Source organism: Elephantulus edwardii, unplaced genomic scaffold (assembly GCF_000299155.1).
Source record: "Elephantulus edwardii isolate Elephantulus edwardi_28Jun2011 unplaced genomic scaffold, EleEdw1.0 scaffold00028, whole genome shotgun sequence".
NCBI classification, from domain to species: domain Eukaryota; kingdom Metazoa; phylum Chordata; class Mammalia; order Macroscelidea; family Macroscelididae; genus Elephantulus; species Elephantulus edwardii.
Window position 1 is genome coordinate 14,700,940 of NW_006399778.1, and position 18,298 is coordinate 14,719,237.

Genomic DNA, 18,298 nt, shown 5'->3' on the forward strand with positions numbered 1-18,298 from the left:
GGGGGGGGGGGGGAAACCAAAACGACCCAACAAACAAACCAACAGCCAACATTATACTTAATGAAAACACTAAGAGCTTTCCCCTCACATGGGAGCAAGACGAGCGTGCCTGTTCTCAACACTTATATTCAACATTGTAGTAGGAGTTCTAGCCAAGCTAGAACTCAAGTAAGAAAAGTGAAACAAATAAAAATCATCTCAATTGGAAAAGAAGCAAAATGATCTCTAACTGTTGATGATAGGACTAGAAAAGATCAAGAAGTCCATAAGAAAATGTCTAGAGCTAACAAATGAATTTAGCAAAGTGGCAGGGTACAAGATCAAAACAAAAATCAGTTGGATGCTAACCCCAAGATTGAGCCCCTCACGATCCGAATCCATCAGCAGCTTCAAAAGATTAACATGGGTAATCCCCTCCCATGTGACTCCTAGTCTCGGAAACCTGACGGAAGGTCAGTTACGAGTTGCTTCTGGCTCAATAGCAATGAGTTTTGGAAGCAATGAAGAATCTCAAAGGAAAATTAGAGAGGAAATTCCATTTATAATAGTATCTAAAAGAATAAAATACCTAGCGATAAATCTAATCAGGATTGTTGTTGTTGATTGCCATTGAGTCAAACACAACTCACAGTGACACTATGAACAAAAGGCCTGAAGCCCTTCTACAACTATCAACATTCATCAAAGTTCATAGTTTCCGGAGGCACATTGTTTAGGAAGTGAGTGCCACACCTACTAACTAGGGTACATACAATGAAAATGATAAAACTATGTTGTGAGAGATTAAAAAAGACTTAGATAAAAGGAATTTCCATGTTCATGGACTAAACTTAATATTGTTAAGCTATTAATACTACCCAAAGCAGTCTCTGATAGATTCGACACAATCTCAAGGAAAAACTCCAATAGTCTACTTTACAGAACTAGAAAAGCCAATTCCCAACTTCATATAGAACAGCAAGTGGCCCTGAATAGCTTAAACAGTGTTGAAAGAGAGAAACACAAATCCATAGGTGAATTTGTGAAATGTATGTTGTAGCACTGCTAAGCCAAAGGCAATACCTTTTTGGGTGTTTGAATCGACCAATGGCTCCCTAGGAACAAGATGATCAATCTCCTCCCATAACATTTACAGCTTCCTGAAAGTCAACTGGGGGGGGGGGGCAGCTGTGAGTCTATTCTGCCTCAAGGACAATGAATTTTGAGTTGACACAGCTACAATAACAGCCCACAGCCACAGTAACAGCCCACAGCTACAGTAACAGCTCACAGCTACAGTAATAGCCCACAGCTCCAGTAACAGCCCACAGCTCCAGTAACAGCCCACAGCTCCAGTAACAGCCCACAGCTACAGTAATAGTTCACAGCTACAGTAATGGCCCACAGCTACAGTAATAGCCCACAGCTACAGAAAACAGCCCTGGTGCTGGTATAACAATAGACACACTGACCAGGGATGCAGAACAGAGTTCAGGAATAAACTCCCACATTTATATTTTAAAAACTCAACCCTCTGCTGTTGAGTTGGAACGGATTCATAGCTGGCCATTCACTGGGTTTCTGAAGCTGTAAATCACACAAGAGGAGATTACTCACTTCTCTTTCACAGAGCAGCTCCTGGATTTGAACTGGCAGAGAAGCTCAGCCTTTGGGCCAACAGGGCAACACCCTACACACTACGCCACTAGGGATCCCTCACATACACCCAGGGTAAACTGAATTTTCACAAGGGCACTAAGTGCACTTGATGGGGAAGGAAGAGTCTCTTCATTAAACGGTGCTAGGAAAATTGGATTTACACACATATAACAGTGAAATAAGATGCATGTCTTACACTATACACAAATATTATCCTGACTGATATAACTCAGTCTCATAAAGACAAATACTGTATAAGACCATTGTTGTAGAACAAGTATGAAGGTCCAAGGGGGGAGGGCTTAATAATAGGGTCACACAATGTGATGGGTGGAGGGAGGGGTGGGTAAAGGAAAGGGGAAAGATCTGGTGTGAAAAACAATGTTAGGAACTTTATGAACTTTGTATGTAAACCAGTATAAAATAAAATTTAAAAAATAAATAAAAATAGACTTAAAAAATACTAATAAATTCAAAATAGATTAAGGACCTAAATGAGCAATTCAAGCTATAAAATCCTCAGAAGCAGCAGAGTTAAAGCTGTCAGGTCTAGTTTAATGAATGTGGTAACAGAAACACAAACAGCAAAGGAAAAAGGAATCAAAGCATCAGGCAGCACAATGGTTAGAGCTCTAAACTGTTAATGAAAAGGTCAGATTTAAGCTCATCAGCTGCTCCTCAGGAGAAAGATGAGGCCGACTCCTTCGTAAAGATGAGCAGCCTGGATAACTGTCTGGCACGCTTCTTCTCTGTCCTACAGGGTCACCAGGAGCCCAAATCGACTTGATGGTGGTGAGTTTTCATAACAACTTAAAACTTTGTTCATCAAATGACTTACAAAAAAGAAAAAAGTGAAAGGCCAAACTACCTAGTAGGAGAAGAACTTTAAAAATCCTAAATCCAACAACCAAAATGCACATAAGACTGTGACAATGCAGCAACCCAAAGACAAACAACCTAGTCATAAAACAGGGAAGAGGACTTGGATAGATATTTGACCAATCAGCATATTCAAATGACCACCAGACACACGAAAAGGTGCTCAACATTGTTAACCAGCAGGGAGACGCAAGCCAAATCTACAGTGAGATGCTCACACTAGGACAGCTGAGATGAGAGGGAGAGAGAAAGAGCAAACGTCACCCATGATTTGGGGGAGTTCTCATGGCGCGGTCCACAGGGAGTGGCACAGCTAACCCAAAGGTGGTGCTTCCCTCAAAGGTCCAACTCCACCTGTGGCTCCACAAGAAAAAGATGGAGAGTCTCCTCCAGGGTGATTTGCAGCTTCTGGAAACCCACTGAAGGGTCAGGTACAAGGTGGTTCTGTCTTGACGGTGAGGAATTTGAGTCATGAATTTGGAACCCTTATCTGTTACAGGTAAGCATACAAAATGGAACAGCTGTTGTGGAGAACGTGAGGGTTGGTGTTAGAGGTCACTGAGCTGGCGTCTAGCCATAGCTACCCTATGAATGTGGCAGTTTGCTCAAGATACCACAAGTAGAACTCTCCTTTGACTCAACAACTCCATTCTGAAGTATAGATCCAAAAGAATTGAAAGCAAAGACCCCAAGCTTGACCTGTACACTACTGATGACAACGGTCAAAAGACGCAAAGCACCTAACTGTCCATTGGCAGATGAAGAGAGAAATAAATGTGCTGCTTATGTGTGATGGTGAAGGAATACTTCTCAACAATAGAGATGGGGAAAAAACACTGGGAAAATCTGCAGTTAAGGACCTATTCAAATTATTGAGGAGTAGTGATGTCAGTTTGAGGACTAAGGTGCTTCTGATCCAGACCATAGTATTTCCTATTACTAGCTATACATCCAAGACCTGGACAATGAATAAAGATGACAGAAAAAGAATTGATGCCTTTGAGCTGTGGTGTTGGAGAACAGTACCGAACATCCCAGGAACAGCCAAGGGAACAAACAGATATGTCTTGGAGAAGGTGCAGCCGGAGTGCTGTTTGGAGGCAAGAATGACAAGGCTTCCCCTCACATACTTTGGACATATTGCTAGGAGGTGCTATACCTTGGAGAGGGACATGATGCTGGGAAGGGTGGAGGGTTGGTGAAGGAGAAGACGACCCTCAACCAGGTGGATTGACAAGGTGACTATTGCAATGGGTTCTTCTGTGTCAGGAAGTGTGAGGACGGCGCAGGACAGGACTAGGTTCAGATCTTTTGTTCACAGGGTTTCTATGAGTCATGCTCAACTCGATGGTACCTAACAACAACATGTGTGATGGAATACTACACAACAATAGAGGTGAAGATATGTGGTACCACATGGGCAAAGCTTGACAGTATCATACTGAGATATCTCAGCCAACCACAAAAGAACAAATGTTGTTAGGACCTCATAAAAAGACAAGAAAAGGCAGATATCTAAAGAGCAAAGTTTACTAGTGATGATCAAGAATGCTAGAGAGGAAGGGTTGGGAGAGGACGATTAATGGTGACGGGGAAATTGCTTTAAGGATAGAGTTACATAGCTGATTATTGGATTTACTGTCAATAAGCAGTGCAATTGTAAAAAGCTGAATAAGAAGAGGAGAAAAGAAAACGTTAGAGAGCTCTGGTGGTGTCGTCCGTAAGGAGTTGTGCTACTAACTCAAAGACTGTACCTCTCCCCAGTGGTTCGAATCCACCAGTAGCTCCAAGGTAGAAAGATGCGCAATCTCTTTCTTTGTGATTTACTGTCTAGGAAACTCAGTTTTGCGTCGTTTTTGACTTGATGGCAGTGAGTGGGTTTGTTCTTTTTGACTGGTTGTTTTTTGTTTTGTTTTCATAGAGCACAGTTTTACTCTGACACACAGGGGGTCACCATGAATTGAGGTTAACACAATGACAACTGGTTTAGGTGTCAGACACTTTGCACGCCAAGCCTCCCTGAAGTCTCAGAGAACCTTGGAGAGGTCTGAATTCCCACCAGCACCCACAGAGGAGGGAAATGAAGACCAGAGAAGCTAAGCATGCCACTCCAAGGCCACACAGCAACCAGACCAGGACTCCAAGGCTTCCCCCAGCTCTAGGGACATGACAAGGAGGTCTCCAAAGGAAGGGACAGCCTAGGATAGACCCCGAGAAGGCCGAGGGAAGAGAGATGGAGAGGAAGGAAGCAGCCTGCAGAAGAAGTGAGGGAAGTCCCGGGCGGGGCACAGAGGAGAGCGTGGCCGGGGTTAAAGCCCCATGTTGCTACAACCCGCTAAGCCGGAGAAATGAATCCTGATCCCTCCAAAACCCAACCTCGGAAAATGTGCGAGAGAAGGGTCTCCTTTCAGGGGAGCAGAAAACCCTCCCACCTCCTCCCGACGCCCCGGTAATGCCAGGATGTCCCCAATCTGCTTTGAGGAATGGAGAGATTAAGAATAATAAAAAAATTGCAATAAAATATGTGTGAAGGAGGGGGTAATTGTGGACAAACGCAGCATTCAAATTCATTTTTCAGCTCTTTTACACACCATTTCAATCTTATTTTCTGCTTGTTAATGAGATCTTGTTGCCTGGGCTAGGCAAAACCTTCCAATATCAGGACGTAATTGCACATAATTTTCTCTCCTACCAGTGATTTGCATCAGTTTTTTAAAAATTCTGGGCTATTTAACACCCCACAATCCCCCTCCCCATCATCCTGCCTACAAATCTCCCTCTCCCTCCGCCTTCCTCGTCCCTGGTCCAGCAAGACTCATTTTAAATGCTTATTATAAACGCAATGTCTCCAATAAAGGGGGGAAACGCAAAAAGGAAGTGAGAAGAGAAAGCGAAGGGAGTTTCCGATGTCACCACATGAGGGGCTCAGCACAGCTCCTTAGAGCAAGCAGCCTGTCTTGACTTTGTCTTGATGAGGGGCAGAGGGGCAAGTGAGGTGCCTGGGCCAGACAGGCATCTACCACACACCAGTTCTGTGGCCTCTGGTAAGTGGCTTACTCTCTCTGATCCTGTTTCCCCAAAGAGGTCTCATGGTACAATGGTTAAGAAGTTGGCTAACTGCAAGTTTGGTGCTTTGAACCCGTCACTCAGTGGAAGAAAAGACCCAGGGATTCCACTTCCTAAATAGCTTGCCTCTGGAAACTCTGTGAACTTTGATAAATGGTGATGGTTGTAGAGGGGTTTCGGGCCTTTTGTTCATGGAGTCGCTATGAGTCGTGCTTGACTCAATGGCAATCTACAACAACAACAACAACAAAGACACAAGTCCAGGACTCCTTGCGGGACAGTTCTACTTAGTCCTCAGGCTGCTGGAGTTAGGAACACTTCAGGACACAACAGAAGCTTGAGTGACTTCATCTAAGTGCACAGGTCTGGCGTCCACTTGGTGTCCTGTGGCTGAAGGTGTCTTTCTTTGCTGGTCTACCTCCGAGGAGGCCTCATGTGATGCCCAGAGGCAGTACTGGGTGTTTGCTGTTGAGAATCATACAGGAGACTTGTTCCAGTCTTGAGCCTCAGTCCCACAAGTTAAAGAAGAAGAGAGAAGCTTGATGTTAGAAGGCACTGATTAGAACTTAGTCCTGGTAACCTCAACTTCCCATGTGGTCCGTAAGACCAGCTTCACAGAGAAGATACAACAAAGACTCATGGTGGGCTCTGGAGCCAGGATGTGTTTAACACCTAGCTCTACTGCTTTCCAGTGCCTACCACAGAGAACGTGGTGGTGGTGGTGGTGGTGGTGGTGTCCTCAGGTCAGTCCCCAATTCCTGGTGACCCCATGACCAACAAGAGCAGACTTTTGTGAGTCATAGGGTTGCCACTGGCTAACTTTCAGAAGTAGATAACCAGGAATTTCTTCCTGGTCTCTCTTACTCTGGAAGCTCTGTTGACACTTGTTCAGCATCCTAGCAACACACAAGCCATCGCTGACAAATGGATGGTGGTCACACAGGCAGGGCATTGGCCAGAATCAAGCCTGGGATTCCTGGATAGAGAGTGAGAATTCCACTGTTGAATCTCCATTGCCTTCTGTGACACAATAAACCCTTTGTTGTGGAGTTAATTCCAACTCATAGCAATTCTATATGACAGAGGAGAACTGCCCCATAGGATTCCCAAGGCTGTAAATATTTACAGGAGCAGATGGCCTTATTCTTCTCCTGAGGAGCAGCTGATGGGATCAATCTGCTGATCATTAAGTTGGCAGCAAAGCACTTAACCACTTCACCACCTACACTCCTTCTAACACACGCAGGAGGCTCAATATATTTTGGATGGATTGTTGGGTGAATGGAAAGAGAGAGAGAGGGGAGAGAGATAAATGGGTGGATAGATGGATTAATGGATGGATGATTGACCTGAGGCAAGTCAACCCCTAAGCACTTCAGTCTCCTTATCTGTAGACAGGTTCTATCTACTCTTATTCAATAAATGAAAGCAGGTAAACAATTTGCTCTGTTCACTGTAGCTTTCACTTCCCTTCAGCTGTCAGCATAACTATCACATACTCAAGCCTCACTTAGTGACATAGCTAAGTTCAAAAGGCCAGTTTGTCATGTGAAATCAGCCTTGTGTGGGAGTAAAGAGCCATGTTCCATCCGCAGTATCAGTAGTGTTCCCCACAACCTCCTTGTCTCGGGATTCACACAGTACAGTGGGCCCCTTCCTCACCTCCACAGAGCCCGCAGGTGTTGGGTGGTTGTGGTGGTCCAACATTACCCACTGCCCCCTGCCTGCCTCCCTAGCACCTTTGGGCCCTCGCCCCATCTCCCTCTGCCCACCTATGGTCTCCCTTCATCTAGCCATCACCCTACGTCCTCTGTGACCAAACTTAGACTAATGGGAAAGTGTGACAGCCCATTGCCCAGGGGAAGCCCCTCACAGAACAGGCCCCTCCCACCTGCCCAGGTGGGCTATGAGGAAGGCAGCGAGAGGGATCTGTCAACTTCTTGAAAATGACAAACACTTGGCGGAAGCCCCTCTCCACTCCTATAAAGATATCAAGTAGGCCTGCTCATACAGAGGAGGGACTATGGACAAGCTGGTGCTTAGAAAACCAGTAACTTCTATTGCTAGTTACAACAACAATAACTCCTATACACAAGCACAAGTCACCCCCTACCTGCCTCTACTACCTCCTTCCTTCAGGAAGTGCTCAATGCTTAACCCCAGTGGTTCACAGGAACAGGAACAGAAACAGCTGCTCACCCCACCCCACCCACTCCCCTGCTCTCACATCTGCCCTGAGCACAGCATCCTCGCCCCTCCTCCAGCAGCTGTTCACCTCCTGGTCCCCTCTGCCCTTGCAGACCCTCCAATCTATCTTCACACTTCCAGTGAGAACTTCGGGGAGTGTCTCAGAGGTCCCCACCCCCCCAAATCCATCATGTGCTCACGGCCACTCAGCCCTCAGGAGTGAGCGGAAGTCTTTCACTTCCGGTTTCAGGAGCAACCCTAGCTGGGGAGGAGAGGGAAGTTTCTACCCAGGAATGTCTACGCAGGGCTGAAAACACACTCTCCATCTCCTAACCGTTCCGGCCATGAGAGGAGAAGATTTGGCCTGATCTAGCTGCTCCAGTTACTGGGTCAGCTTCTATTCTCCCCTCTTTCCTAGAGGTTTATTTCTGGGCTCAAAGATCTCTTGGAGCATCCTCATCTTCCAATCCCCTCACCAAAACACACTCCAGAGCCCAAAAATGAAACCAACCAAAAAAATTCCATCCAAACTAGCTGCCCCTGAGTCATCTCCAACTCATGGCAACTCCACACGTGCAGAGTAGAATGGTTATACAGGGCTTTCAAACAGTTGTGACCTTTAAGATCTCCAGGCCTTTCTTCCAAGGTGCCTCTGAATGAACTTGAACCTTCAGGTTAGCAACTAGGCTCCTAATCACTTGTACTCACCAGGAATTCCTGCTTCAGGGGTCAGAAGTCCTTTCTTCACTGATTTTTCCCTAGCCTGTGACAGAAGTGCTGCTTGGGGGATAAATCTCAGCCTGCACTGAAACAGTGTGGGCTGGGAAGCTCGGTAGTCAGGGAGTTTGGCATGCTGGACTCTTAGTCTTGGCCCTGACAGTTCTGTACTGGGGCCATTACCAGGCCACTAAACCATCCACCTGTATAACAAAAATGGCTGGCTCACATAACCTCCAAGTCCCTCTCCAGCTTTCCAAGTGATGCCCCACCAGCTTTGCTTCTTACAAGATGGGGCTTAGAACACATTCTCAGTGTGGACACCTGAGGTCTTTGCTGTGGCCCTGAGATCCTGTTTTGTCTAACTGTCAGCTCTGGAAGGTTAGCTGGTCCAGCTGACACTGGCTGTCAAAGACACACAGATAATAGCTTTGATTCCTAAAGAGTCCAGTTAGTTTCAAATGGGAAAACACTTTTGTCTACAGGCTAGATCTAGGACAGCTGAAAAGAAGAAATGGGAGTGACTCGGTAAGGACATTCTTTATGGCTGGGAACCACTTCAGAGCCCAGGCCAATGATCTCCCACCTACTGCGAGCCCCCAGAGGACCTGTTGCATCACTGGGCTAAGTGCTTTATGCACATGATCTCACTCAAGCCCCAACAATCCTAGGAGGTAGGCACTAGCATTACCCCCACTTTATGAATGAAAAAAGGAGGCAAAGAGTGATGAAGGAACTCACCCAAGATCTTCCCTATAAGTAAATGATGGTCTAAAATGCAATTAACCTTCAACTATACAAATTAAAGGCCGCCAACATGAATGAACTCTGAATAAGCAGGAAATTAACATTCTCAAGAGTGTTTTAGACCTCTGCAAAGGGTCAGACAATAAATATTTCTTTGGCTTTGCAAGCTATACTGTTTCTGTTGAAATTACTCCACTCTGTTGTTATAAAGCAGCTGTATATATGTAAACAAATGGGCAGGGCTGTATTCCAATAAGATTTTATTGACAGAAAGGAGGTCACTGGACAGATGTGGCCCATAAGCCAGAGCTCATTGATGGTCTTGCTCCCCACTATCCTCCTTTGATACCTGTATCCCCCACCCCTTTAGATACCAGTTTTCCTATACTATTGATACTGTTCTGACTATTAGGAGGCAAGAGGACTCAAGCACATTCAGTACCTATTTTGTGTTAAACTCTGTACTGACCTATTTGACCTGTTATCACATTAAATAAGGAGTGCACTCCTTGCTATTAAGTCTGAAGCAGGTTCTTTGCTTAATGAGGGAGAAAGTGATGCCAATGATCTCTCTGTGAAGCGAGGCATTTAAACTCTGGCTTGATACCTCACAAATAGATCAACAGACAACATCATAACAGATGGAGAAGAAATTGAAGTCATTCACTGTTTCCTTTTACTTATATCCACAATTAACACCCATGGAAGCAGTAGTCAAGAAATCAAATGATGTATTCCATTGGGAAAACCTGTTACCAATATCTTTAAAGTGTTAAAGAGAAAGGACATCACTTTAAAAACTAAGGTGCACCTGCCCCAAACCATGGTAATTTTCCATTGCTTCATATGCATGTGGAAATGGAACTATGCATAAGGATAGCCAAAGAAGAACTTATACCTTTGAACTGTGGTGTTGGCAAAGAATATGGAATATAGTATGAACTGCCAAAAACCCAAACAAATCTATTTGGGGGAGGTACAGCTAGATTGTTCCTTAGATGTAAGGATGATCAAACTTTGTCTCACATATTTGGGGCACGTTATTAGGAAGAGCCAGTCCTTGGAAAGGGACATGATGCTTGCAAAGGTAGAGGGTTAGCAAAAGAGAAAAAGATCCTCAATTAGATTAGCACAGTGTCAATGGGCGTGAGACCAGTGGGGATTGTGAGGATGGCACAAGATTGGGCAGGTTTCTGTTCTACCCTCACACATCAGAGCCAGCGGGATGGCACCCAACAACAACACGGCTGTTCAAATAAGTCTGTCTCACATATTTTATCACCACAGATCTGTGCAAGGTGGCAGGCACAGTAAAAACAGTCTTAGATTTAACTATCCCCTTTCCATAGATATTTGATACTCCGGTGGCTTAGTAGTTGGAGGGATTGCATTGACAACACAAAGGTGCGCGGTTCAAATCTACCAGCTGCTCCACATAAGAAAGATGGGCAATGTCCTCCCATGCAATTTACAGTCTCTAAAAACCCACCAGCGGGTCAGCTATGGGTTGGTTCAGACTCAACGGTAAATACACAACAATAACCTGGTGGTTACAGTCTTGTTAGTGCAACAATTAAGCGCACAGTTGCTAATTAAAAGGTTAGTGGTTCAAGGAAGACTAGGATCTGCCTCTGTCAAGACTACAGCCAAGAAAACCCAGTGGGACACGTCGACTCTGTTACACAAGCTTGCAGTATGAGTCTGATTAACACCACCACTACTACGGTTCTAAGAACCCTCTTCGACTCCCTAAATTCACTGGGGCCTGCAGTAGCATCAAGTTCTGTTCCCCCCGACACACACAAACAACCCGCCTACACTCCAGTATTCTATTTTCATGTAAAAAAACCTAGTTAGGCTTTCGAGCGCACCAGGCAAGCAATGACTGACACAACCAGCAGCCAATCCGATAGAAGAGAATGGAGTTCCAAAGACCCAATCAGAGCAAAGATTTCCATCCAGAGCCCTAGTTGCAATTCTCTCCACCAATAAGATGCAATCCAACCTTTCATTAATTGGTCACTCCTGTTGAAAGGTGGGAGAAGGAGCACAGGATGGAATCCGAAGGACTACACGTTCTAGAGCACTGTCAACATTCTACAGGAAGCAGTAAGACGTGGCTTCCAGGCTTGCAGTGAAAATGCCTGACTTTTGTGGACTAACCAATTACTAGATGGATGGTAGGTCAATTTCATGAGCTTGAAAGGTCATCAAGCCAAGAGAAAGACTGTAATAGAATAGTGATTTGCTGCTAGTGGCAGGAAGTGTGGAAACCTTGTTATGGAAACTCCCTCTTCACTTTCCTATGTGCCACCAAGGTCTGCAGCTTGAAGAAGATAAACCCAGGTCAAAGGATCACAGAACAGTGAAATGGGAGGTGGAAGAAACGTCCTGGCTCCCCACTTAAACTATCTCAAGTATTCAGTGGCCAGGACTCTTGTGGGGACTGAGTGCATCGAGTGGCATCTCCTGAGTGTCATTTGTCTTCTCCAATGGAGAGTCAACCTGTGTCACTGGGGGCCTCACCTGCTAGGCTGCTGGCGATGGCCCCTGCCTCTGGGGAGGGGAAAGGGCACACCTACCTGCGGAGACAGGCCATTGCTGACAGGGTTCATGTGGTTGGAGGTGGCCGCAGGGTTCATGAAGCTGTCAGAGTAGCTGGAGAAGCTGTGGCGAGCTCCATAGGCTGAGCTGGTGTCAGCGGCCGCGGCGGCTGCAGCCAGCCCTCCCTGGTGCATGGTGGATGGCGGGAGGGGCTGGGGCCGGTGCACGGTGCTGCCCCCATCTGTAGAGAGACCCAAGACTGAAGAAGGCAAGGAAAGAGCTTCCTGTGCAGGAGATAACCATGAACCCCTTTCTCCCACCCTGCACTCCTTTCTCATGTTACTTGGAATAGGACAAATTGAATTGGTTGACTGTTTTGCCCAACAGCCAGTCAACATTCCCGACAGCCTGTAGATAACTGCTCACCTGCCCTGCTACTAAGTGCTTGGCACACAGTAGGTGCTCAATACATGCTAGCTGGATGGAAAGTGAAACTTCTCTGAGACTCTATTTATCACCCAGACCAGCCTGACAGCATCTCATAAGCATCAACCAAGCCCACACGACGGATGTGATTACAAATACTGTCTAAGGGTACGCAGCAAAGGTATGATTCCATTTTACAGATGAAACAACTGAGGCTCAGTGGGGTTGGGATACTTGCAGCAGCTGGCAAGGCTGGTGGGTGGGTGCTGGGCAGGCTTTGTCCTGACTCTGGAGCTACTGCTGTTCCTTGTTACTGAATTACTATTCTGCTCCTCCAGCGCCGCCCCCGCGCCCCCACCCCAGCCTTCCAGTGACTGGGAGCCTGTCACCTGGGGCCCTGTTTCTGGTTCATGGAAATTACACAGGAGGGTTACCCTGCCTCTGTCCTTGGCTCCAGAATTCCAGCTGTCAGCCCTCTGAGAGGACGCTCATGTGGCAAATAGCTGAATCCTTTTGCGTGCTGGAGAGGGAAGGGGAGGGGAGGGCCGAAGGGAGCAGGAGCCAGAGAGGGGTGAGCAAGAGGCCTATCCCCCCATACAAAGCTTACTATCTCCTCTGGGGCCCAACATCTCCACCCCCACCCCAAGGCCTCCTTGATTCCATTAACTACCTCTCTCCTCTGCCCACCTCTTTCATACCAGGGTTGAATCTTATCCTTTGAGCCACCAATAACCTATGCCCAAATGATGCTTCCTGCTTTCGATAGATCTCAGGCCCAGCCCCTCTTGGTTGTGGCCCAGGGAGATGTGACACTTCAACTCAGAGTGGGGACACCTCAGAGAATGGCCTTGATCTTTGAGGCCCAAGGCAGATGACTGAGATGCTGGCAATGGGCACATGCTCACCTTGGGAGATGGTCGTGGTGGGGTAAGTGGAGTCTGGCAGCTGGTAGGGGGGCAGCGCAGGCATGCCGGTGGGCGGGAAGCCTCCTGGCAGAAGGTGGTTGAATGCTGCCAGCTGGTTGGCTCCTGCCTGCTTCCTCCAGCGGGCACGGCGATTACTGAACCAGACCTGGGGTGGGGGGCAAGAGCAGAGCATGGAGACCCCTCAGCCCTGTCTGGGTCCTGGCAGAGAGCTGAAGCATAGTTGTCACCAGACTCCCACCAGCATCTTCATCTATGGGAGGAAAGCCTCACTTTGAGGATAGCACCACCACTAACCTAAAGGTTGGGGGTTCTAATCCACCACCTATGAGCACTGCAGAAGGAGGCCTGCCTCTCTACGTTCACACAGATCACAGCCGGACCTTTGTTCTGCTCTGCAACACATACCATCTTCATGACTTCAGATCAATGTAACGGCAACAGGCTTGGATACTTTTATTTTTGAGATGGATCTCTTGGTCCCATTTCACAGAAAGAGAAACTGAGGTTCACAGATGTCAAACAACTTGCCCAACAGCAGATAGCTAATCTGTAGCTGATCTAAGATCTACACTTCAGCCTGACCCTTCCAATCTGCACCAGTTCCTGGGCATTGTGAGAGAAAGAGGAGAATGAGTGTGTGAAGTGGAAGCAGCTCTGAGGGGCTCTTTTCTACTTTCGGGCTTTGCACAAGCTGTTCCCTCTTTCTGGAACACTGTTCCTAAAGCTGGTTCCCAACCGTCAAGGTTCAGCTGCAATGTCTACTCAACTACCTCCCTGTCCCCTATATCTCCCTCTTCTTCACAAAGAAGTTGTCCTATTGTTTCTCAGCTGTGCTTTTCTGTCTCCTTCTCCAGATGTGAGCCCTGGGCCTCAGTGATGGCTTATTAAATGTGCAGATGAATGAATAAGCAAAGACTGGGATGCTTTGGTGTGACTGCCTAGCCTGGGACTCCAGGGCTCAGTTGACGGTCTCCTCTGGTAGGATGATCATCTGGATATTCCCTGGCATTGAATCCCTCAAGTCTCTGGACAATGTCTGCCAACATGGGGACATCTCAGCTGGGTAAAGGGGCATTAATATGCGCTGGTGTCATTTGTCTTTTCCAGGTCTTTCATAAACAGTGGATAGCTTCCCAGACCAAATGAACAGAGCATCTGGCTCCAGCCCATTCGGTACCATAGAGATGGGAGAAAAGTCTGACTAATCGAACCTGCCTCAGAAAAGAAAGTCGCTGGCTCCTCTTTAAAGGTGGTCTAGGGAGCAGAGGGACCAGACCAAGGCTGCTTCATTGAAGGTTCAGCATGTTCTCGCTCCCTAGCTCCTAGAGTGGGGGGATTGTCTTCGCATTGATTTAGTCTCTCCTGAAGGATGGACTTCCCACCACTCCACACTGGACGGACATCCCAAGCAGCTAGTGACATGGACATCAAATAACCTCAGCTGGGTGATGAAAAAGCCATTCCACTTCACTTCTCTTCCAGACCTCCGGGTATGTGGAGGAAAAGTTCTTCACTTGGTGCTAATTTGTCCATAGTGGCTTGCTCCAGAAAAAGGGGGTGGTGGAACAAGAAAAAAACAACAATAGCAGCCAGCAACTAAATTTGCTGTTGAGTCAATTCAGACCCTGAGAGACACTACAGACAAAGCAGAGCTGCCTCATAAGGTTTCAAAGCTGTTTACGGAACAACCTTTATGGAAGCAGCCATTGGATTCAAACCGCTGACCTTTTGGTTAGCAGCTGAGTAAGATAGAGCTATTATACATACAGGGGGTCGCTATGAGTCACAGGTGACTCCACAGCACATAACAACTGAACCATTATACCATCGTGGTTCCCCTAATACCTGCGAATCTCCCTTTCTAACACACAGAGAAGAACCCCATAGGCCAGCCAGGCTTCAGTCATATTATTTAGTTTGGTCCTGTGTTTGATTTCACCACCGATCATCTTTTTATGGGAGTGACTGTCCCTTTTCACTTTAAAACACAATTATTTCACTAAGAAGTAACAACACAGGAGCCATGTGAATGACGCAAAAAACCTTGGAGATGTCCAGAGAGTCCTGGGTAGAACTGCACAGGAGAGAAAGACCTCAAATGAGATGGATTGACACAGTAACTGGGGCAACAGAGGTAGGTGTGTCAGAGTCCGTGAGACTGGATCAGGACAGGGCAGGCTTCAGAGCTTCTGTACATAGGGTTGCTATGAGTCACAGGTGACCTGACGGCACATAACAACAACTGTAGAGTCTACTGTAAGGATTAAATAAATATTTTTTTTTAAAGCTGGAATGTGTGAGACCTCCTAGAACATAAAGTTAAACCTACTGCATCAAGTTAATTCCAACCCAGGTCAGTCCTTCATGAGATTTCTGAGGCTGTAATTCTTAACAGGAAGAAACTGTGGCTGGTTGGTTTGAACTACTAACCTTTCAGTTACCAACCCAACACTTAATTTACTATGATACTACGGCTCCTTGCCTAACATATAGAAATAACTGGTTTGGCTTTTAGGTTTTGTGTTACAGAATAAGCAAACTCTGCCATCATTCCATTCCTCAGTTCTTCACGGACAGCGGCTAGCACTATTGCCCACCTCATGCGTGGATCTGACCCTCAATGGTTCACAATTGCACGTATTTTAGTGCATTACCTAGAGTACAGTGATTACAGAGTACAGTGATTTCTGCTAGAGCTCTTCAGCTGGCTAAACTAGACGGGATCTAGCCAGCCTCCAATGCAAAATGCCATTTCAGATGGGAAAATGGAGGTGCCAAGGGGGACAAGGTGGCCCCATCTGGGTCCCCTGATCACTGCTCAAGTCTTTGAAAACAGGAGATGAGCTTTTATTACTCATATATTTAATCGTTTAGCAACACTAGCATGCAGTTGGGAGTCACACGGTATCTGGCCTTTCTCTGAATGTAGTAGAAAAGAACCCCAGTCCACACAGCAGACAGTGTGGGCTCAAGTCCAACACAGCCACTTATTTACTGACTGCACCTTTAGGAAGGTAAGGGCCCCGGTGGCATAGAGTGTAAGGTATCAGGCTGCTAACCTGAGGGTCGACAGTTCAACTCCACCAGCCACTCCCAATACTGTTGAGTAGGAACCAACTTACCAGCAATGGGTTTGTTTTTTTATTTGGTTTGGTTTTAGGAAATTATTCCTTTCATGAAACCTTGGTTTTCTCACTCAAACAATGGCAAGAACTCCTTCCTAGGGTTGTGGGGAGGATGGGCAAAGAGAAATCTATGCCAAGCAGAGATCCTTCAGTTTAACATTACCACTGGCACCCAAAAAGTGCACACTAAATGTTATCTGGTATAATTAAGATTCAGAGGTGTTAATTAGTAAGTCCTTCTAAAGCCAGTTGCTGACCCAGGTGACACTGTAAGTATCAGAGTAGAAACTTCTATAAGGTTTTCAAGGCTGGGACCTGTAAGAAACTGAGAGCTGGGCCTTTCTTCCAAGGGGCCTCTGGGTGCATTTGAACTTCTAACCTTTGAATTCATAATTGAAGACGTAAATGCTTATACCACCCAAGGATTCCTCATGTAGTAAGTACTCAATAAATGTTGGTAGAATATCACTGCCTTGTTTTATTGAGTCTCCATAACGACTCTGAGAAGTTGGATTCTGTGTGATATCTGGGGCCAGAATGTGAAGTGCTGCACACAGCCTGGCTGCTGCACCCTTGTCTGAGGGTGGGAGTGCTCACACAGGCAGCCGGGAGAGACAATGCTGGGTGAGCCGAAGACCCTCAGCCCCGTAGCACCAGCTTCGGGGGTAAACACAGGGTTGTGCCCACTGAGTTACAAGTGGATTTGTGTGCCTCTGAGCACAGTACTTTCCAGGTCCTGGTTGGGTCACCAGCCTTGCAGGAAGGAACCTTCCTCTGGATAAAGGAGTTCTCAGTCCTCTACCATCTGTGTTCCTGCCTTGACTGCTCGCTCTCTATTGCCCTTCTTGGGGCACAGACTTTCAGCAGACAACTCCACCTGGTGCCTGAGGGGACAAGAATGCCCATCAGGCTTCAAACGGAAGTTCACTTCTCTGCTGCAGAGCAGGGGGAGAAAGTGACAGAACACACTTTAGTTACCAGAATCCCATCTGACTTAATGCTTGTTTGTTCTGGTGATGAAGTCTATATGGAGTTGCAATGCCAACCCAAAGGTGTTGCCTCTTTGGGGGTTCAAATCCAGCAGCTGCTCCAAAGGAGAAAGATGGACAATCTCCTCCTTATTCTCTTTGCAGCCAACTGATAACCTGCTCTCTGGTGGTGTAGTTGTAGGGAGTTGCACTGCAAACCTAAAGGCAGCAGGTTCAAATCCACTAGTGGCTTCATGGTAGAAAGACGAGCAATCTTCTCTCGTGCGATTTAGTTTCCAAAAACCCACTGAAGGGTCAGCTATGAATTGGCTCTGTCTCAAAACAACAAGTTTGGATTTTGTTTATTAACTAACCAATTCCTGGACCAGAGAGAATTTTGCCTGCTCAGGCCAGAGCCTGGCACACAGTAGGTGCTCAGTAAACAGTGACTGAGTGAAGGAATCTAAGGCTGAAAGTGTGGTCAGAATTGGAACCGTCAAGAGTAGGTGGCCTTTCATGATAATGTTGGGTTCTTTCAAGCTAGTTATCAGTCACAGTGACCCCTATGGGCAGAGTAAGGTTTCCTAGGCTGCAATCTTTAGGGGAGCAGATATTTAAGGAACAGAGGGATGGATTCAAACTGCCAACTTTTCAGAGTTTATGGTATTTCTATATGTCAGGCAAGGAGCCCTAGTGGCACAGTAAGTTAAGTGTTGGGTTGGTAACTGAAAGGCCAGTAGTTCTAACCCACCAGCCACAGTTTCTTCCTGTTAAGAATTACAGCCTCAGAAATCTCATGCCTGGTGTAGTAGGTTTGGTTTTATATTCTAGAAGGTCTTGCGAATTCCATCTTTTTTAAAAAATATTTCTTTAATCCTTACAGTAGACTCTACTGTTGTTGTTGCTGTTATGTGCCATCGAATCACCTGCGACTCATAGCAACACTATGTACAGCAGCTCTGAAGCCTGCTCTGTCCTGAGCCAGTCTCACTGATTCTGACACACCTATCCTCATTGCCCCAATTACTGTGTCAATCCATCTCATCCGATGTCTTCTCCTGAGCTGTCCCTCCAC

The 18,298-nt window shown here is 46.5% G+C and overlaps 1 protein-coding gene across 2 annotated transcripts in view; it reads right to left on the reverse strand.

Moving 5' to 3' along the window:
* The window catches only part of PAX7 (paired box 7), a 133,579-nt gene that overhangs the window by 42,615 nt on the left and 72,666 nt on the right, over nt 1-18,298 (reverse strand). For both annotated transcript variants that reach the window (XM_006883596.1, XM_006883597.1), the window contains exons 6-7: nt 13,110-13,275; nt 11,817-12,019 (exon numbers count right to left, since the gene is read on the reverse strand). In XM_006883596.1, coding sequence (XP_006883658.1) covers nt 11,817-12,019; nt 13,110-13,275 — 369 coding nt within the window. The remainder of the gene's footprint in view (nt 1-11,816; nt 12,020-13,109; nt 13,276-18,298) is intronic.